Here is a 22,865-nt window from a genome sequence, read left to right as displayed (position 1 = left end):
GCTGCAGGGAATAGGATGCGACACCCCCGACAGCCGCGCATCAGACGGGGGTCGGACGGAGAGCTGTGGGCCGCTCCCATGCTCCTTGTGGCCCAGTGACTCATTTTCCCTATGGTTGGGGAAAAGAGTCGCCGGGTCAGGAGGAGCACGGGATCGGCCCCCGGCCCTTCTGGCATTTGCCAGAAGTTCCCTATGGCCAGTCCGGCCCTGATATGAGGGCACAGAGGGGCCTAAGTTCTATTTGACAATCCACAGTAGGCCTAAACACTACAGGGTGGCATAGAGTGAGCACTGTTACAGTGCAGATGGGGACTTTGTATAGATGGTGAGGATGGTGCAAAAGCAAAAAGCCTAAAATATTTGTCTGGCAGATTCTTTAGGGACGAGGTATTGCCTGAAGTGGTTTTCATGATGCACTGTACCAGATGGAGAAGAAAAGAAAAAGTGAACAATTCCAATCAGAGGAGACGCCCCCCTGTGAGTCACTAAATGTAGCTGTACTGTAATCACGTATATGGTGTAAACTATATGGTGTAAAGAGCATGTGCAACATTTGTATCTACCTCCATATGGGTCAGTGTAGTGAAGATACTGGTCTTTGTATAGTGGATGTTATGTAGTAATGGTATGGGGGTATAAGTCACGATGTGTGGTGCATTGCCATGACTGTCCCTCTTTCCTCTCAGCAAAAGTTAGGAGGTATGTTTATTATAACAGCACAGCATGATAAGATGTCAGACAGTGTTGAGGGAAAAGACAATCCTTATTCTTATTGAGTGTTCTAAATCTTTCCAGCCACTATAGAACTACAACTCCCAGCATATTTCCCTTGCTGAGCCTTTATCTCTTTAAGACATCCTGCAGTAATCTAGGAGCTGGATTCGCTTTCGTTTCTCAAGAGATGCAGGAGTTTCAGTTTTGTTTTCCTACATTGAGGACCCTCCTTCCCCCCCTCCTCCCCCCATCATTTTTCCATCCCTGCCATACATAAAGCTGCATCATTCTCTCCCTGCCTCATCCGCCTTCTGCTGCCAGACTCTCACAGACAGAGCTCTGCACTCCCCACAGGTAAGACAGCAATTCATTCTATTATTTTTGGGATATCCTGAGGATATGCCATAATGAACGCACATATGGTACAGAATTCAGGAAAATTCCACTTTTAACCCCTTTGAGGACACAACTTTTTTCCATTGCCAAAGTGGAATGGGAATTTGTTTATGGGGAATAAAAAGAAAATCTTTCATGGTTGTAGGACAGCTACAGAGCTAAACGTAAACTAATTGGTGTTATTAGAAATAACTTTATGATTAGATATAAAAATCTCTGATCTTTCAGCTTTTCCTTTAGGGAATAGATTGCAAGCTTGTGGGTATTTGTGGGTGTATTACTCCTCTCCAAGCTCTTTTATTTTCTCTTAAGAGATTGCATGCTTTATACTTCAGTTTTAAATCCACGCTGCTCTCTTTTATCTGCTGTTTATGTGCTATAAGACTTAGCCACGTGCAAAGGGTATGCCGAGTTCTGAACATAATGTTATAAATTATCATAAACATAATGTCATTGTGTAGATACATTACTCATACATAGTGCACCCATAGTTCCCTTTGTCCCCCCATACAATAGTTATTTCCTCTCTGTGCACCCATATAGTATTTAGGATCCTTTTTGCCCCCCCATATACTAGATAAGCCCCCCCCATGCCCTTATATAGTAGTTAGGTCTCTTCTGTGCCACCATGCAGTAGTAACCCCCCCCCCCCCCGCAGCCATCTACTCACCTGTCCCACACCGCAGCCGGCTCGCACTCTCTGCTGTCTCCACATCCCGTCAGGTCCCGCGATGTCACCCTGCAGCTGTCACGGACCTCCAGGCTGTGGTGAGTGAGTGGGTGGGTGATCGGGTCGCGCGGGGCGGTCCCGCGCGACCCGATCACCCCAGCGTGTCCCCCACCTACCCCAGGCACTCACCACAGCCTGGACGTCCGTGACAGCTGCAGGGTGACATCGCGGGACCTGACGGGATGTGGAGAGCGCGGGCGACAGGACAGGTGAGCGGCCGCTGTCATTTTTGTTAAGTGATACTTAACAAAAATGACAGCAGGGGGGACATAATGCCGCCCCTTGCCGTACCGCAAAATCATTCCGCCTCATGGCAGAAGCGGGCCTGCACGCAGGCCTCTCTCTTAGCAGGGAGAGAGGACAAACACACAACCTATTCCCTATGGGGCAGGAGATAGACTGAGGTAGAACAGGAAGTCACATGGTAACCCCAGCCAAAAGCTCGATGACCATTGGAGTTACCATGGAAGCAGGGCACAGTCACGTGACATCCAGCCATTGCATCATCACACCATTAGGCATATACAGAGAAATATACATGAGAAGTACCATACTTGAACACTAGGGGGCGACATAATACCATTAGACACTGATACCTGAATAGATATACAATAAATGAATGGAATAGCAGACCTGAATACTGAGAAGGGTAACACAATACACGCAGTTTGCAGTGGGCCATAGCTTTCCAGAACAGAACTGGTTATAATGCAAGTGTGAGCATAAGAAGGGCTGTTCTGGGACACTGCATAATCCCTCTGTAGGTAGTCCCCCCACCATGTAGATATCCCCTCTACAGGTAGCCCCCCCCCCTTGTGGTTGCTCTCCCCTAGTAAATAATATCCCCCATGCAGGTAGTCCCCTTGTAGGTAGCCCCCCCCCCACACACACACACATAGGCATAGGCATCCACCTCGTACATAGTCCCCCTGATAGTTGCCCCCCCCCCCCATATAAACAGTATCCTACAAGTAGGTAATCCTGCTGTAGGTAGCACATGCCCATGTAGGAAGTTAGTTAGTCTTCCTGGAAGATTTCCCCCCCCCCCCCCCCAGTAAATTAAATCCCCAAGGGATGTAGGTAATCCCCCAGTAGGCAAAAAAGAAACAACCATACGCCAACGCCCACTCCTTTTCCTCCTCACTTTGCAGCACACAAGTGACATCATTTGAGTGTCGGATAGCGCTGGACAACAAAAGGCCTCCTGTGACGCCAAGCATTATGCTACCTGTGGCGACAAGAGTGGTTGCAGTGCAGGAAGCCACATTACATAACTGTGGGCTAGGTGCAGCACCTGCTGCCCTAGTTTGCTGGCTGCTGACAACCACCCTGCCTGTATTGAACCTAAGTTTCATCCTGTTTTATACTCCAGAGCTGAACTCACTATTCTGCTGGTGGGTTCACTGTGTACATACATTACATTACTTATCCTGTTCTGATCCTGAGTAACATCCTGTATTATACTCCATAGCTGCACTCACTATTCTGTTGGTGGGGTCACTGTGTACATACATTACATTACTTATCCTGTACTGATCCTGAGATATATCCTGTGTTATACTCCAGAGCTGAACTCACTATTCTGCTGGTGGGCTCACTGTGTACATACATTACATTACTTATCCTGTACTTATCCTGAGTTACATCCTGTATTATACTCCAGAGCTGCACTCAGTGTTCTAATGGTGGGGTCACTGTGTACATACATTACATTACTTATCCTGTACTGATCCTGAGTTACATCCTGTATTATACTCCAGAGATACACTAACTATTCTGATGGTGGGGTCACTGTGTACATACATAACTTATCCTGCACTGATCCAGAGTTACAGTCTGCAATACTGAGACCATATTGAAACACAAATATGTATAATTAAGTTCAATGACTAACTCTAATTTTGAGTATCCTTTATTATACTCTAGAGCAGCACTCTGAATTCTACTGCTTGCTAATCTACACTCACCGGCCACTTTATTAGGTAAACCTGTCCAACTGCACGTTACCACTTAATTTCTAATCAGCCAATCACATGGCGGCAACTCAGTGCATTTAGGCATGTAGACATGGTCAAGACAATCCCCTGCAGTTCAAACCGAGCATCAGTATGGGGAAGAAAGGTGATTTGAGTGCCTTTGAACGTGGCATGGTTGTTGGTGCCAGAAGGGCTGGTCTGAGTATTTCAGAAACTGCTCATCTACTGGGATTTTCACGCACAACCATCTCTAGGGTTTACAGAGAATGGTCCGAAAAAGAAAAAACATCCAGTGAGCGGCAGTTCTGTGGGCGGAAATGCCTTGTTGATGCCAGAGGTCAGAGGAGAATGGGCAGACTGGTTCGAGCTGATAGAAAGGCAACAGTGACTCAAATAGCCAACCGTTACAACCAAGGTAGGCAGAAGAGCATCTCTGAACGCACAGTACGTCCAACTTTGAGGCAGATAGGCTACAGCAGCAGAAGACCACACCGGGTGCCACTCCTTTCAGCTAAGAACAGGAAACTGTTGCCTAAGAACAGAAAAACGTTGCCTGGTCTGATGAGTCTCGATTTCTGCTGCGACATTCGGATGGTAGGGTCAGAATTTGGCGTCAACAACATGAAAGCATGGATCCATCTTGTCTTGTATCAACGGTTCAGGCTGCTAGTGGTGGTGTCATTGTGTGGGGAATATTTTCTTGGCACTCTTTGGGCCCCTTCGTACCAATTGAGCATCGTTGCAACGCCACAGCCTACCTGAGTATTGTTGCTGACCATGTCCATCCCTTTATGACCACAATGTACCCAACATCTGATGGCTACTTTCAGCAGGATAATGCGCCATGTCATAAAGCTAGAATCATCTCAGACTGGTTTCTTGAACATGACAATGAGTTCACTGTACTCAAATGGCCTCCACAGTCACCAGATCTCAATCCAATAGAGCATCTTTGGGATGTGGTGGAACGGGAGATTGGCATCATGGATGTACAGCCGACAAATCTGCGGCAACTGTGTGATGCCATCATGTCAATATGGACCAAAATCTCTGAGGAAGCTTCCAGCACCTTGTTGTATCTATGCCACGAAGAATTGAGACAGTTCTGAAGGCAAAAGGGGGTCCAACCCGTTACTAGCATGGTGTATCTAATAAAGTGGCCGGTGAGTGTAAATATTCTGCAAGCTTGTAGAGGTATATAGGCCGCTTTACAGCTAAATTTATTTGTGTTGCTATAAAGGCTGGAAATGGCCGCAGAAGAGGGGGTCAAGGATCTCTCTGCAGTCGTTGGCTGTCATCATCTAAGCCTGAAAAAGAAAAAAAGAAGAAAAAACAAGAAGGTCCATGAGCAGAAAAGGCATTACACGTTAGTCATTAAAATTAACTATACTGTATTGGCTTATAGAGCTTACTGGTGTGTAGCGCTATACGGTCATTGTATGATGGCATCGCTCAGTACCTTATCACATCAGCTATTTCATCGACAAGGGGGGAGATTTATCAAACATGGTGTAAAGTGAAACTGACTCAGTCGCCCCTAGCAACCAATCAGATTCCACTTTTGATTTTTTAAAGAGTCTGTGAGGAATGAAAAGTGGAATCTGATTGGTTGCTAGGGGCGACTGAGCCAGTTTCACTTTACACCATGTTTGATAAATCTCCCCTTCTTTATTTTCAGAATACATCCACAAATACTAATAGCACCTCCTCCATTACTAGCTCCACCCACAGAATAGCTCCACCCTCACCGTTAACTCCCTCTAGACTGCTACCTCCACCTACCTGCTGTATAACACAACTATTATTTATTTATAAAGCGCCCTTGCTTCCAGAGCGCTATACAAGCGATAGGGGTAACAAACAGGAACATTGCAAGATCAAAAACACATTACATGAATAAGGTAAATGGCAGACTGGTACATGGGGGAAGAGGACCACAACTTAACTAACACTGACAGTTATTGTGACTGGTGGATCCAGTGTTATCTCTCTTCAGCTTTATAAAAGAGGTGTTACTGTATTATACGCTCTCTTTTTTGTGATATAAAAATATTCTAAAACAATATGTTCAAAATTCAGATTTGAATATGAATAATTAACATTTTACTCCCATTAATTCCCTATACAACCCCTTAAAATAAAAGTAATTAACCATAAAACATATACATAAAAGCCAACATGTAAGTGAACAACAACAACAACAAAAGTTTACTGCTGCGAAGAAAATTACTTAAATAAAATGATGTGCAATATGTATGGAAGGATTATACAGTGCCATAATATATATTTAATTTTGTACCTACAGAATGTCAAACTACTTATATGACACCTATGAGGAGAAGATCCGCCCATGTATTGACCTCATTGACTCCTTGAGGTCACTGGGGGTGGAAAAGGATCTGGCATTACCTGCGATTGCTGTGATTGGGGATCAGAGTTCTGGTAAAAGTTCTGTTCTGGAGGCTCTGTCTGGAATCACCCTCCCTAGAGGCAGCGGTGAGTAAAGATTAATCTAGTGCATAATAATGAAGACAATATGGACAGCAGCTTCTTACTCATCATTTTTCTAGTTCTATAAATTACATACACTTATTTTTGTTACCGAAGTGTTTATATCCCAATATTGCCATTCAACATACTGCCATTTAGTGCCCAATTAAAACCTAAATGCCATGCCTAAATAATACTGCAATGCCATATTCACATAATATTGTCATATAGTGCCCATGTAAAACTGCCACATAATTCCTACACTATACCACCTTTCAGTACCCAACTAAAACTGCCATTCAGTTGCCCAAATAATATAGTCATAAAATTTGTATATAATATTGCCATGTAGTATTCAAGCAATATTACTATATACTGCCCATATTACTATAAGCTGCAATATAGTTTCTATACAATACTGCCATTCAGAGTCTAAATAATACCATCAGACAATGCCTCCATAATATTGCCATGCAGTATGTGAATAGTTATAGTATATACTGCCCACATAACACTGCCATATGCAGTAGTTGCTATACAATAATATCTTTTAGTTCACAAATAATAATGCTATACAATAGTAATATAATACAGCCAAGCAGCATTCAAATATTACTATCGTGTACTTCCCATACAATACTACCATAAAGATATTTTGAGCACGCTCTGGTCTGTCTAAACCTGAACTTCTGCAGCCATGAATAGTGATGAGCGAACATGTTCATAAATGTTTGTATGTTCGTACAAACACAACGCTAATTGTTTGTGTTCGCAGATCGCAAACAATTTGTTTGATGATCGGAATGGTTATAACTAATGATCATTTTTGAACATATTCGAATTTGCGAATGTACGCAACGCAACGATTTGCACCTGATAATCTGTACACATGTGCATAGACTGAAATGTATGCTTAACTGTACGTTCATTATTTGTTTGTTTGTTTGTTTGTTCAATGAACACGAACCGATCATGATCATTTTTTTTTTTATGTTTGTGTTCAGAATCTAAACCGAACATCGGGATGTTCGCTCATCACTAGCCATGAATAATAAAATGCTGCATGCTTGGGTTCAGATGGACCTAAGCATGCTGGAGATTCACTCCTCTCTAGTTCAGACAACTGAGGGTTTATTTACATAGTCCACTTTCAGGTTCCCCTTGGGGTCCCAGTCCTTTGGGGGCTTGATTGAGCGTTTTGGACAATTTTCTAATTTTCCATCCCTTAATTTAGGCCTTCATGTTGAGGTTCACTTGGGCCCCTGACTTTTTCTTGTTAATCACCCTCTTTCTTTGCAGGTATCGTCACTCGATGTCCATTAGAACTGAAGCTTATCAAAGGTAAAAGGGATTCTGAATGGAGGGGGAAAATCAGTTATCTGACAATCAACCAGGAACTTGAGAATCCTCTGGAGGTGGAGAAAGAGATCATGAAAGGTGAGGGATATGAACCATTATGTCACTACTGGACCCCTTGATATTCATGAGGAACCTAAAGGGCAGATAGATTCTTCCTTCCATTTTTAGGATGTACCAGGATGTCCTATGATTTGTCTTGATCAGTTTAGAAATTGTCGATCACACTGTGCCCTAATAGGCAACAAGACCCCACAACTATCATAGTTCCAAAGCTAGCAAGGCTGAAAAAGCACACATGTCCAGCAAGTTCTGCCACGAGAGGTCATGTATTATAATTGTGGTCTCCTCATACTGCCTAAATTGACCTCTTGAATCTCTTTAGGAAATGGGTGTTACTGCAAACTCTACATCAATCATTTACAAAACGGGTAAAGAAAATCAGTTGAAAAAAGATTACTCCTCTAAGCAATTTGTGGCCATCTTTTGTAGACTAGGACTTAAGATGCTAATGGTGGTCATACCTCCCCAGTACATTCAACAATGTTGCCAGACTTGTGTGGAGATCCAGTAGTATAATTTGCTCCCTGGTAGTCATCTTATAGTTCCTAATTAGAGATGAGCGAACTGGGTTCGGGTTCGAGTCCATCCGAACCCGATCGTTCGGCATTTGATGAGCGGGGGCTGCTGAACTTGGATAAAGCTCTAAGGTTGTCTGGAAAACATGGAGACAGCCAATGACTATATCCATGTTTTCCACATAGCCTTAGGGCTTTATCCAACTTCAGCAGCCACCTCTAATCAAATGCCGAAAGTTCGGGTTCGGATGGACTCAAGCATTCTCGAGGTTTGCTCATCTCTATTCCTAATGCAATTTCTATTGTTTTCATTTTTAGCTCAGGATGCAATGGCTGGTCCAGGTCTGGGCATCAGTTCCGAGCTTATAAGCCTTGAGGTGATTTCTCCTGAAGTTCCAGACCTGACTCTCATTGATCTTCCTGGAATTGCAAGAGTTGCTGTAGGGAACCAACCAAAAGACATCGGGGACAAGGTGAGACATCAAATCAATACTCAATACAAAAATTGTCTTCAGTATCGATTGCATACAGATCTCCGTTACTTATATAATTCCAGATCAGGAGACTGATCAAGAAGTACATTGAGAAACAAGAAACAATCTGTTTGGTTGTGGTGCCCTGCAATGTCGATATTGCCACAACTGAAGCACTTGAGATGGCGAGAGAGGTGGATCCACATGGAGAGAGGACATTGGGTGAGTTCCTTATCATGTAGAAGCCCAATGAGGGACATTTTTATTCTCACAAGTGTATAGACCCATGGGGTTGTCCAACAAAGTGGAGGACTTAAGGTTAACTTCATTCCCTTGCCTTTTGGTGGTGTTACCAAACATCAACTTTAAGATGATCACAATACCATGTGTAAGTACCATAGATGGTGGTGGAGAGTGACCAAGAACCAGCAAATTAGAGGGCAAATTAGATATATTTTTGTCATGGGGCTTTACCCTACTTTGTTGTGTTTCAAAAATAACTTAACATGGGCATCTACAAGATGAAGGTCATTCCCTTCTTTTTTTATATCTCCAGGAATCCTAACAAAGCCGGATTTAATAGACAAGGGAACCGAGGAGAATGTAGTGAACATAGTAAACAATAATGTTGTCCACCTGAAGAAAGGCTACATGATTGTCAAATGTCGGGGACAGCAGGAGATCCAGGAGAGACTGTCGCTGAAAGAAGCCATTCAGAAGGAGAAGAACTTCTTCGAAGACCATGAGTTTTTCTGGTGAGTCTCTAAATAAATTATCATCATTTACAAGAAAATCCATGGGTTTCATTAGGCTATAACTAGAGGGTCCACCACAAAGATATTTAGAGTAAAGACCCTTTTATATGCGCCGATTATTGTTAGCAAGTGTTTATAGAAATGCTTATTTGGCTGATAATTGACCTGTGTAAAAGTGCCAGCGATCACCTGTCGAGTGGAAAAACAGGTGATTGGATCACCCGCCAGGTGATTGGATCTTTTGACCGTCGATAAAATCTATTGTTATTGGCTGCACATCTCTCAGCGATACAGTAATAGTTTTTTTGCAGCCCGGCCAGGCAATTCACTGTCCCTTGTAAAGGACTTGTGTAAAAGGACCTTATGTGGGGGATTTACCAAGGCTTACATATATTAGGCTTATATTAGGCCGCACTCCCTGAAGAAGCAGTGCAAAAGGACATTGGAGTGAGGTGGGAGGCCAGCGGACTGGGACCATATATTGTTCTGGTAACTTAGTGTTTACATGTGCATTTCATACTTACACTTTTTTCAGCGTACTGTAACATTGGGATTTAGCACTTGCACTTTATTTCATCAATGCATTTATGCTGAATGAGTTGTTGATGCGATTTATCAGAATGCACATGCACATTATATGACTATCATGTTACCCATGTCCCAGTAGTGAGGTCTCCTACCTCCCAGGTCTTCATTTTATGTGTTGTTTTTGTTTGTGATGGATTTAATAAAGTTTGTGATTCAATATGAGTTTTTTGTGACTATGATCATTCTTTGGGACACATAGTACTATATAGGTGTTGTCTATATAAGTTTGGTACTAGGTGCCATTTTGTATTTCGTTACACTCTATTTTTCTAGGAAAATAGGTGTTCTTATTGTACATAGCTAGTCCTGCTCCCAGTGGAGAAAAGGAGACAATTGTTATCAGTCTAGAAAATGCTCTGTGAGCTAAATAGTCTGGCCATCATACTATTTCAGCTCTGCCACATCTCTTTGGGTTTAAATTCAATATGTCTGATCACATACTTGTTTTAATCCATACAGCGACCTTATGAGTGAGGAGAAGGCCACCATACCATGTCTAGCTCAGCGACTTACAACCGAACTGGTAGAGCACATCAATGTAAGTCATTTCAACAAATCATCATGATATAACTAGATAGTTATAATTAGATAGTTACCCCTCCTTAATTATCCTGATTTTGCATGGGTGTGGCCTCTGTGACACCTGACAATTTTAAAATGAAGCTACAAAGTGTGTCCTTCGTTCTGGAGGACCTGCCTTGTCCTGTATTACACAAACAGCTATTTGGTTTAAATGAGCACTGTGTAATTCTTGCTTTTCCCTGTGGGGGAGCTGCAGAAACATTGAACACTAACTGCCTGCAATTTCCCTGCAGACACTCATATAATACAATTCTGCACATTTACAGAAATCACTTCCTACACTGGAGGATCAGATAAAAACCAAACTTCAGGCCACAAAAGACGAACTAGAAAAGTGTGGAAGAGGAGTCCCTGAGGATGAGGGCGAGAGACTGTCCTTCCTGGTGGAGGTAGGTGTTAGAGCATTGACCTGTTCGCCGTCTATGAAGAGAAACAATATTACATCCGAGGATGAAAACCTGTTCAAATCTTTGGCAGATAATCTGCCAGATAATCTTTCTGTGTAAATGGACCCTTCCAAATGGTTCTACTGGTAAGCCAGTGCTCTATACTATAGGTTCTTCAATGTCTTGCATATACTTAATTTTTATGTTTGTTTCTTTTAAATCTTAACAGAAAATTCAGCAATTTAACCTGGACATTGCTCAGGTTATACAAGGAGAGGAATTTATGCCACTTACAAAGACCCCCAAGCTTTTTTCCAGAGTTCGGACATTCTTTAATACGTGGCAGAGCGAGCTGGATCAGTCCATCATGATGTGTAGGTTATGACTAGTTTTTTATGCTTATGCTTGAACATCTATGAGAAGCAGAGATGAGCGAACCTGGAGCATGCTCGAGTCAATCCAGATCCGAACTTTCGGCATTTGATTAGCGGTGGCTGCTGAAGTTGGATAAAGCCCTAAGGCTATGTGGAAATCATGGATATAGTCATTGGCTGTATCCATGTTTTCCAGACAACCTTAGAGCTTTGTCCAAGTTCAGCAGCCCCAGCTAATCAAATGCCGAACGTTCGGGTTCGGATCGACTTGAACCCGAACCCGGTTTGCTCATCTCTAATGAGACGCTTTTTTAGAGATATCCAAGTGGGTGCATTAAATGGCCTCATAAAGATTTGAGTTCTATATGCCAATAGAATAGCATATACCAGAAGCAGGTGTCTCATACTGAGGTTTAACCTAAAGAACAGAAAGACCTCATGTAATTTTCTCTTCGTTTTATTTACCTTTGGTTTCTTTTTACAAGGCCAGGTACTTGGCAGCTATGTGCCAATACAGCTGAACGAAAGTATTACACAATGCTCATTGAAGTCATTGAGTCTTCCACTTACTGCTCTGATATGCTGGGTATTTCAAATGTGTGAACAGGCCAACTCTCGTGCTCTGGTGGTCCAGCATGTAGACCACCAGTACACTAGCCATAACTTGTGACTAGTGTACTGGTGGTCCCTGGACCTAACTACTAGACAAGGGGTTATGCGCTACAGATTTTACCCAGACTTTATAAGCAATTTCTAGGTGCTGTTTACTACTTCAGCTAGTGTACATGATTGGGAACTGCAAATTAAAGTTAGACATGCAAGTCCAGGATCTACCTGCAATTCACAACTACATATGCTAGCTGTGGAGGCTAGCACAGTGAGCAAGATCACAGAGAAAATTCTGAAAGGCTGTGTTCTCGCATTATTAACATAAACACAATGTGGGAGCACTTTCTGATACGCACCCCTCCCTACTACTGTCTCTATGGCCTAGCATCTTCATCTGCACTGCAGCCTCTAGTGACTATCACATGCAGAGCAGATGCTGAGCCATACTGTCAGGAGCCAGGAGAGGTAGGTGGTAAGTCCCCTAAAGAAAGCAGACATCTGTATAGATTGCTGTATTGTATATTTTTTGGGAAAATAGGGGATCCCAACCAAATTGTCACCCAGAGCCTCTAACTATCTAGCAACCATGAACCCAAGTCATTTCTTCTTCTTAATGAGTATAAGGTAAAATTTCCATTTGACTAAAAACACCATAATATTTACTCTAACTGTATAATTATGGTTTTTAGTTAATTCGGTACTTAAGGATGAAATAAAGGAATTTGAGAAGTTGCACCGAGGTCGGGAACTCCCAGGATTTATTAATTATAAGACGTTTGAAGCGATCGTGAAAGAGAAGATTGGAAACATGGAAGATCCTGCCAAAGAAGTGCTAAAAACAGTGACGGGTGAGTGTCCATGGGGTCAATAAGGGTCTGTGCTTTCTAGTCTAGACTTCCAATACCCTAAAATCTGTTAACAAAATAGGTATAACATACAGGTATAACTGTAGCAGTCATATCAAATACTACATGGGCCCAGATGCTGAGAGGATCCACTTGAGTTTAAGAACATTGGGGGAGATTTATCAAACATGGTGTAAAGTAAAACTGGCTCAGTTGCCCCTAGCAACCAATCAGGTTCCACCTTTCATTCCTCACAGACTCTTTGGAAAATGAAAGGTGGAATCTGATTGGTTGCTAGGGGCAACTGAGCCAGTTTCACTTTACACCATGTTTGATAAATCTCCCCCATTGGGAAGAAAGAAAATGTTGACTAGTGTTCGGTTAGGTAGCAGAGGACTTGGCCTATGGTAGGCTCTATAGTACTTCGTCCTAAAGGGCAGGACATGACATGAGAAAATATTACTTTACTGAAAGAGTAGTAGATGCTTGGAACAAACTTTCAGCAGATAATCCTCTATGACTCTTACTCTTACTGCTTGAATAGGTGCATTAGTCCTTATTCAATGAAGAAAAAACAGGAAGGTACAGTAATGGTGGTACCATGCGTTTTGAGCCAATTTCTTCAGCAGAAAGTGATGTCATAGAAGGGGGCGTAGCTTTGGTGTACAGCCCAGCATGCAGCAGTAATTCTTATTGTCTGTGTTATGCACCTTTATAGCACACTAGGACCTTACACTTGGTAGCAAGTGCATGAAGAGTATAAGTATTAATGACAGTATGTTCATAATGTATCACTTGACACTAGCAGAACTATTTTACTAATTACTAATTTACCTGGACTTCCCATTAAAAACAGCTCAGATTTCTCTCTGATGGTGACAATATTATTTTGTTTTTTAGACATTGTACGGAAAACATTCAGTGAAATTGCCTGGTCACATTTTCAGAACTTTAGCAATCTCTGCAAAGTTACTAAGGTGAGTGCTGTCATTTTAACTGGGCTAAGGCCATGTTCACACAACGTATATGTTGTATAAATCACTGCCGTTGGTGCAATTTGCAACAACGGCCGTGATTTATACACCACATACATTGTATGTTAATGAATGGAATCCTGTCCACATAGTATATGCTCCAGCTGGCATTCCATGTGGCCATGCAAAAAAATGAATATGTCAGTTTTCTGTGGCCACTATTTATTGAATGGCGGCCGCAGAGACATGCCAGTTCACACAATGGAACATGCGGTTCCGGTCGCATATGAATACAGCAGAAATGAAGATCATACGGCCGGTACTGCAGTACCAACCGGGATGATCTTCATTAATACCAGCCGTTCTGTGATTTGGGATAGGAAAATTGAGCAAAGATCAGGTCCAGATGTGGAATCCTAATCTACTGATCCTAAAAATTTAGAACACTCTCACCGAAAAAGGTCAGTTAAAATGCCATGTTTATTGATATGCACTAAAAGATATATGTACAGCCCTAAACTATCCCTAAAACCCTTACAAAATCCTATCCCTGCCTAATTGGCAAGGCCTCCCCAATCTATAAACTTGCCCTATGTATCCCTGTACACCCTATGCCTGGTACACCTTATCTAACTATACTAGCAAGGAGCTAATTGTTTATCCTAATATCCGCCTGTGTCAGTTTGTTGTTTTTGTCCATCACCCCGGTATTCCCAAGATAGGGTGTAACAAGGGTACTTAGAGTAAGGTTGGAGATTGGGGCCACCCACTTAGCGGAGGTATTGCCAGCAAGAAACACACCTTCTCCAACCACTGGCTAGACTTAACTTGAGACTCACTGAGGAGAGCAGGATTTGACTGCTCCATTTATTCAAGTCTTTTTGTTCTGTCTTTTTTTACTTCTAGACTAAAATTGAAAACCTGAGACAATCGCAGGAAGATGCCGCAGATCATCTTATCAGAACCCAGTTTTTGATGGAGAAAATGGTCTATTCACAAGACAAATGTTACAGATATGATTTAGAGACCATCTTTAAAAATAACGTGCCTCCACAAGACAATGTTAACACTGTAAGTCTACCCTATAAAAATGTGGTGGACCTCTTCCAGTGCTCTGTGAAGGAGATGACCCATCATGTAGAGGCATATTTCAAGGTAAGATTGTTAGGCATTGTTTTATGTTTTTATATCACTGAGATTAATCCATTAGTAAATAGTTTCAACATTTGCTGACCATTAAAACACATTGGGTGAACTTCCCACATTTTAGATTCACTTAAAGGGTAGTCTGGACAAAATAGAAAGAAAAACAGGGTTGGCTGGAGGTGGTGGGAACATAATAATAAGCTTTACTTCCCAGTGCCCCCTCAGCTGCAGCTCTCCCACTCTTGGTTTCCCATTGGTGTCCTGTATATCCTCATTCCTGTGACATCACGGCCCACAGGAACTGGTTACTCATCCAGCCAGTGACTGCAGCGGTGTTCCATGGCCAAGTCATATGGGGTCATAACATCACAAGAATAGGGAGATATAGGGTACTGCAGCGGCAGTGCTGCAGCTGAGGGTAAGCATACATTGATAAAGATCTCGCCACTCCCTGCCTGCCCTTTAAAAAAAAAAAAAAAAAAAAATTGATGGGGCTTCCCTATTAAAGTGTACCTCCAGTGATTTTTTAAAAAAATATTTTTGTAATATGCAGAAATTTTAAATTTGGCACTGAAATATGTTCCCAATTGCTCCTAATTAGGGATGGTCCGAACCTGCCGAGGTTCGGGTTCGTACGAACCCGGACTCTCGGCAATGATTCCTGCTGTCTTAAACCTGGACCTGGACAGCCCCTAGCCAATATGCTTCCTCACTGCTTTTGAGGCCCTATCTGGCACACGCATACACAATGATTATGATGACGTAATCATACAAGGCTTGGGTCCATTATTCTTTTGTAGCAGGGATTTGTGAAGTGCAGCGTGTGTGTGTGTGTGTGTGTGTGGGGGGGGGGCACAGCTCCCTGTGGTGCGGTCCTTGGCCCCGTTGTAACAAAAAAAAAAAATGACATGGACAGATGGAGGAGCGAATAGCTCATCACACTTTTGTCTGTCAGAGTCGATTTTTTTAGTCAGTTCACAGTGCAGAAGGGCCCACTAAAAGTCATGGGCCCCCGGGCAGCCGCCTCCCCTGCTTAAAAGCTCTTCCTAGAGGGGGTTAACACTCCACCTAGTTTTGTGCCTTTTGTAATAAGTGACCTAGACTGCTGCTTCCCCTCTAGTTATGCCATCCATCCATCCATCAGAAGTGGATATGGGCTAAGGAGAGCAAAGGTGGAACACCATAAGAAAATAACGTCTCAGTAGGCATTCAGCGGTGTAAATAGCTCCACTGCAGTCAGAAACTCCACGACCATCCATGAAGGAAGGCCGGACGTTCCTATGTTAGAGTTGAGGTTACAGATGTTGGAGGAATAGCAAACCATGCAGTCATCCCGAGGAGGTTTAATCTGGCACAAGGAGCAGCAAAGCAGGTAGACAAATGAGTGGGCTAACAAATTTCTATTCCAAATTTCATAAAACTTGTTACAAAGTTCTAGGGCCTCTTTTTAACGTTACTGTGATATCTTCGTAACATGAAATAGAGATCCTAGAACCTAACAACACTTTGTATTATGTCTACCTGCTTTGCTACTACTTGTGTCGGATTGAAGGTCCTTGGGATGACTGCATGATTTGTTATCCATCTGACACCTGCACCTTTTCCATCAGAAGTGGATAATAGTGTTTTTTTCAAAACGGAAGAGATTGTCTCTTTTTACCACTTGGTGGAGTTTGGTAGAGATACCAAAAATAACAGTACAGTAAGTGCGTCTTAATTTGAGATGGTACTGTGCCTGTTTATGCATAGGAGAAGCGATTGAGTAACGACCTGTGTTATATTGAAACAATGCATCTTACAATTTTGAAGGAATTGTGTCTGGTAGTATAAAATGGTCACTCTGTATGATATGACTATATGGGCGGACACACAACCCAACATCATATTACCACTCTTGGTCACAATCATTGTTCTTATTCCACAGGGGGCTACAGAGCGGCTCGCCAATCAGATTCCTCTGATCGTCCAGTTTTACATTTTACAAGAATATGGAAACCAGCTCCAGAAGGAGATGCTGCAGCTTCTACAAGTAAGGGAAGAACATGAGTCTCTTCTGAAAGAAAGTAAAGACCTCACGAGTACCAGGAACTTCCTGAAGCAAAGGATCCACCGGTTGTCTGAGGCCCATAAACGTCTACTCCGCTTCCCGGGCTAAACCATCTACCTACAGAGATGCAAATCAGAGGGCATAAACATAGATATGAATGTAATATATTATATATAAATATGTCATAATATATGGTACAAAGGAAGGTTCAATTGAATTCTAACTAGGTGGTAGATCAAAGGACAACAGCTTCTCAAAAAACATTACTTTAGTTTTGGACCATTGTAGTGAGCTCTCCTACCACCACTGATGGTTAATACCAACATGATCGAGATTCCCTTACACAGAAGCCCACCTCTGGCAGTAGGCAATTTGCAATCCCCTAGACTTGAAATCACTAGAAATTATGGGTCTCAAGTAGTAAGTAATGGGCCCATGACCTTGTTAACAGTGAACTGAACAGTAAAAATGCTACACCCTTCCAACCTTCTACATACACTGTGTCACACACCTGCACATAGACGTGAGTGATAGTGTTTTTGATAATATTCCTTTTGATCAAGAGTAATGACAATCCAAAACTTCCCATTGACATTTCAGTACGTCCATGTAAAATTACAGGGGATGAGAAATTCGGCAAAAAGAAAAATCACCTGGACATTGCGCTCACCCAAGATAATTGCATTCACACAAGATAATTAAGTCCAAATATTATGAGTTTCGGAGCTCTAGCGCTCCTTCATCAGATTCAGGACAGACAGTTGTCTCTTCCGAATCTGATGAAGGGGCACTATAGCCTAGAGCGCAATCTCCAGGTCATTTTTCTTTTTTGCCGAATTTCTCTACCTGAATATTACGGGTCCTTGTATGTGGAGCCCGGTTTGGACCTGTTCTGAGGACTGCAGCTTCCCTGGATTGCTGAGAGGTGTGTTATACACATCATTATACGTGTTGATGGGTGTTGTGGCTCTGTCTCTGTATCCATCACCCTACCATTTGTTCTGCCTAGAGATACTACTCTATGAGGCGCTCTGCCTTGGTTTTGTTTTCTGTTTCTACATTACAGGCGGTCTGGTTTGCAAAAGTTGTTTTCACATACTATATTAGATAATTATGAGCAAGTAGAAGGAGGTCTTTTACTTAGGATTAGGAATAAGCAAATTTACAGTTCTAGTTCAAGTGCTTTGCTAGGCTTGTATGTCGACTTGTCAACCGACTGCCTGCTGCCTTTGTTCTCTGTCCCATTCCTCTACTGGTGCCTGGAAAAGCTGGATCCAGTCCTGGGAAACTGGAAGAAGTTTCCCAGGAGTGGATCTAGCTTTTCCAGATACCAGTATAGGAGCGGCATGGAGCCACACAAAGTTCAAAGGCAGCAGGCTGACAAGCCGAATGTCGAGCCAAGTGAAATGATTAGATTTGCTAGTACTGTACATTTGCTCATCCCTACTTAGGACCCTCACCTATGAGCCAGAGTGGACAGCAACTCAAAGAGCATCTCTTGCTCTCTGGAGGACCCACCACATCTATATTACATGAACAGTGAATACCTTATCTCTCCTGTGGTGGTGCTGCAGGGAAATTGAACACAAGTTCTACTTTAGCTTAATGCTGATCATTAGGGGCAATAGCAATGGGACACACATCTGCATACTAAGAGGGACTCCTTTAAAAAATGGTATTCTTTGAAGTTGAGAACCTCCTTAAAAGAAGTTTTTTTAGTTAAAATTTTGGAAAACAGCAGGAGATAACCTTCATCCTTATACAGATATAGATCATGTACTGGGAAAAGTTAGTAGTTGATGTTGCTCTAATCTATATCCTTCTATATCAGGCAATCATCTACAATACTGGATCTCCTCGATCCATAGCATTATGACCTGACATTTATTGTATTGTATTCTGTCTTTGTCACTGAATGTTGTTAGAATTAAAAAAAATTGCAGCATAATACAGTGCCATACCTCATTATTACAGCATATAGGACAGTTCCTATATACTACACCACACAGGACACATCATCTATACTACGCCACACAGTAGAGCTGACAGAATGTAAACAAGTGTTCTTCTTTACTGACAGAAAGCAGAGTTGCTGAAAATGGTGAAAAATGGGAAAAAAACACATTCAAGGTGGTCAAGTACTCCGGGTGTTTAGGGTCACTTGGGCACTTGTCACGGTAGCCTGGAGTGGTAGTAGATCCACCCCGGACTGCTGGTACTGCCACACACACAGAAAGAGAAAATAGCCCAAGTGTCCTGAGATGTGTAGGTGCAGGTGCTTAAAGAGTAGACCAGAGTCCCGTGCGTTTTGATAAAAATAGAATGTTGACCGAATAGTAACTAGTACACGTAATTCAACGGCGCAAATCTTTACAGAGAACTTAGCTGCTGATAGTTGAGGTAGGACCAGTGCTTGTAGTAGTAGGTGCTTTGTAGTAGAGAGAGAGATGGGAGGAGTTGCCAGAGGAGCCCTGCTTAATATAGTAAGTGTGCTCTGCTGTAACAGGTGTAGAAATAGATGAGGTAAAAGAGAATACTCGTACTCACAGATGCCTATACTGGCCTTGAACCGTTTTATGCCCCTTAGTTACGGGATACCTGTCCTAGATGGGTAATACGAGCCCCAGTCATCGGTGATCTGGGTGTAGCAGACTCCCGAGGCTTCCGAGACTTCATGCACTGTGCAATCAGATACGTAGAGTTTTCTCACGGTAGTTTTGTCACTGGGGTCAGTTTCTATAGTTTCAGGCAACTGCTCCGCACGTCCTTGAGAGGTTCCTGGCATGGGCAAGGTGCCCCTTCTTGGCCTCTCTCCCCCTAGTAGAGCCCAGCACTGCATAGTTGTATTAGTGTTTAGTAGGAGAACTTCTTAACTGAGCAAGTTCTCACATATCTGTCCACTTTGACCTCCAGCCACTAACTCTATGAACCTCCTCCCACCAAGAATTAACTCCTCCTACAGGGGCTGTGTTTACCCTCCTGTGAGTGATGGGGTTGAGTGTGTGTGTGTGTGTGTGTGTGTGAGAGAGAGAGAGAGAGAAGACAGGATAGGACAGATGAGAACTTGCACCTGTAACTTGCACCTGTAACTTACAAAATAAGTTAACTCTTCTGCTCCTTCAGCTGTGCAATAAGTTAGATAGAGACAGTAGTGACACCTAGTGGATAAAACTTAACAGCACACCATCTCCCACTTGTGTGAACCTGAGATAGTGACTTACTAAGGTGCCATAGACTGTGGGTGCCATAGACTGTGGGACACCACATACTGACTGAAGAAAATGAACGATAACTGTAGCCCGAGACTAGATGAACCACAACTGCCGACAAACTTCAATGTACTATGAGATGAGGTTGACCAGACTGAAGCTGAGCTGAGAACCACAGATAAAACAGGGTCCAAATGTGTATAATGTCACTAGGAAGTGTGGGAAATGGCAGGAAGCACATATATGGTTTCTGGCTGGAGCTGATGGCCATTAATACCCTTAAGTGATTAGTCTAGAATTTATTAGAACGTGTGTGCTGAGCCTTTACATACAGGTGCACAGGCTTGTGTCTGCCTATAGAGGGAGCCCAATCCCCCAGAAAGCCAGCTCAGTACAGGTGAGAAGCTGCCAGAAGACAAGTACACTAAGAACAAGCAGAAGAGCAAACAGAGGATGGAAGCTATCCACAGCAGGCACAGAATAACGGACACAACGTTACAGGAGCACATTATGAGAAAACAACAACTGTCTTTGTTTAATTACAGAAGGGGGGACAAACTATGCTTAAAACATCACTTTTAATGTAAATAGCTAAAAAACAGTCCCCACAACAGAACATCAGAAAAATAAAGCAGTAAAGGAACCACTCACAATACAAAGCTTCCTATCGTGCCAACCGCAAGTCACATGCCATATAACATTAATATGGGTATGGTGTCTTACCAGTACTGGATGGATATAAGAAGGGCAAAAAGGAATTAACCCTATTACACCCTACAGAAAAATGTGGTGAACTACCCCTGCTCACACAGGGTCTATGCAGCCCTAAGGCTCTATTCACACAGAGCAAAAATGGCGGAATTATCTGCCGTGGAATCCCGCCAGCCTCTGTGTCATAATGCCGGTCTATGGGAGGCTTGCGCACCTCCTCTCTCCATGTTGAAGAATGAATGTTGACTCTTCAGTGCGGAAAGAGGAGGCACGCAAGCCTCCCATAGACTGGCATTATGACACGGAGGCTGGCGTGATTCTGCAGCGGACAATCCCGCCAGTTTTGCTCTCTGTGAATGGAGCCAATAAGTGCGACCCCTACCCAGATCTACCCCTTGGTCTGCCCCTATTAAACCTTCTACACAAATGCCCTACTTGCAACTCCGACGCTTTTTTTCCCCATATTCTGGAGTCCTCAGGGAGAAAGTGGAAAAAGGCAGGAGGCAAAAATGGGTAATGATCATAAGCAAACAAAGCTGAGTATCTATAATGAGAAAATACCAGCAAAACTAAGGTCGACTGGTGAGTCGCTCCATGGGGTAACGATGCACACAGACAGGGGTCTAAGTGGCATGCGATGTGCTCTATCTAGTTACACTGGTAGAGCCTAGGAGGTCTAGCAGTGGCTCCCCTACAGTATTTGTCTTTATTTTAGTGCCTTATTTAGCTTTTCATTTACTTTGTGTGAACCTCTCCTCATCTGCATAGGACCACAAAACCAGGTTTCTATTCTCAGTTTTCAGTCACTGGTTTCGATTCTACAGTAGTTGAGAAACATTTATTTTGCACTCTCTTCCTTCCTTGTACTAGAGACTGTCATCATGTAATTGCTAAATATTTGGACTGGAAATCGCGTTCTCATTTAAAGAGACACTATCATTGTATATATAATAAATTATTACTCTTTGAAAAGAAAGTGTAAGCATTTGTTAAGTGACTTTCTTTTCATGTAGTTTATAGTTCTATCTATGGATCAATAAAAGAAAAAGCTGGAAAAAGCTGGTGACATTGATATGACCACATTTTACAAGGATTGTCCTGAATGCAAAATGTTATTATGTATTTGGCTGCATGGTAACCGAACCACCATTCAATTAAGAAACCTTGGGGGAGATTAATCAAACATGGTGTAAAGTAAAACTGGCTCAGTTGCCCCTAGCAACCAATCAGATTCCACTTTTCATTCCTCACAGACTCTTTGGAAAATGAAAGGTGGAATCTGGTTGGTTGCTAGGGGCAACTGAGCTAGATTCACTTTACACCATGTTTGATAAATCTACCCCCTTAAGTTTTGGGGCTATTCAGTAAACTATTCAGATTTGCCTGGTTTACATTAGGTTTCTGGGAATATGGATTAGAATAGACATCATCGGAAGCTCAGTAGCTGCGTGCTGCAGAGCTAGGACTATCTAACTGTGCCAGGACCAGGGCTTGTGCAGTCATGCAGTTCTTGACACAGACACTAATTCCTGCAGAGATATATATCTTTCATTAAGTAATATTACAAAGTTATATAACTTTATGAAATTAATAATAATAATAATAATAATAAAAAATGTATTTCAGTAGGATACCCTTTAATTAAAGCAGTTAGAAACCAGAAAAACATGGCTGCTTTCTTTAGGAATGTATTCATGTAGACGATCCGAGGCTCTATTCATAACTGTGTCGGCAGGGTTTGATACGAAGATAAGGGTCGGACCCCCTGCGATCTCCTACTTTTCCCCTGTGGATAGGAGAAAAGTCTTTTTTCCCCAGTAACCCCTGTAAGCTTACAACCTCCATTATGTAGACTTTGTAACAAAAACAATGGCAGCTTATTTACAATACACCATGATCATGATTTTCAGCGTATTTGTATGTAAT

At 42.5% G+C, this 22,865-nt stretch overlaps 1 protein-coding gene across 2 annotated transcripts; it reads left to right on the top strand.

Annotated features, from left to right (window-relative positions):
* The first annotated feature begins 980 nt into the window (after window positions 1–980).
* Window positions 981–17,684, top strand: LOC138767204 (interferon-induced GTP-binding protein Mx1-like). 2 transcript variants are annotated; one of them, XM_069944557.1, is made up of 14 exons: window positions 1,024–1,068; window positions 5,057–5,182; window positions 6,122–6,312; window positions 7,606–7,743; window positions 8,559–8,713; window positions 8,797–8,935; window positions 9,270–9,468; window positions 10,516–10,594; window positions 10,905–11,027; window positions 11,254–11,398; window positions 12,697–12,855; window positions 13,753–13,829; window positions 14,733–14,981; window positions 16,897–17,684. In XM_069944557.1, the coding sequence occupies exons 2-14, from the start codon at window positions 5,064–5,066 to the stop codon at window positions 17,125–17,127; spliced, it is 2,004 nt and encodes a 667-aa protein (XP_069800658.1). In that variant the 5' UTR covers window positions 1,024–1,068; window positions 5,057–5,063; the 3' UTR covers window positions 17,128–17,684. The 2 variants fall into 2 exon arrangements, with proteins under 2 accessions (XP_069800659.1, XP_069800658.1); XM_069944558.1 differs by lacking the exon at window positions 5,057–5,182 and having other exon boundaries at window positions 981–1,068.
* The last annotated feature ends 5,181 nt before the right edge of the window (window positions 17,685–22,865 follow it).

Source organism: Dendropsophus ebraccatus, chromosome 11, assembly GCF_027789765.1.
Source record: "Dendropsophus ebraccatus isolate aDenEbr1 chromosome 11, aDenEbr1.pat, whole genome shotgun sequence".
Lineage (NCBI taxonomy): Eukaryota > Metazoa > Chordata > Amphibia > Anura > Hylidae > Dendropsophus > Dendropsophus ebraccatus.
This window is presented reverse-complemented; position numbering and strand designations above follow the sequence as displayed.

Excerpts from the sequence above, each read along its gene's own strand:
- LOC138767204 (XM_069944557.1), top strand. The coding sequence starts at position 5,064 with ATGGCCGCAGAAGAGGGGGTCAAGGATCTCTCTGCAGTCGTTGGCTGT. Across the intron at positions 8,936-9,269 it reads ACATGGAGAGAGGACATTGG|GAATCCTAACAAAGCCGGAT; the intron begins GTGAGTTCCTTA and ends TTATATCTCCAG. Across the intron at positions 11,028-11,253 it reads GACTGTCCTTCCTGGTGGAG|AAAATTCAGCAATTTAACCT; the intron begins GTAGGTGTTAGA and ends AAATCTTAACAG.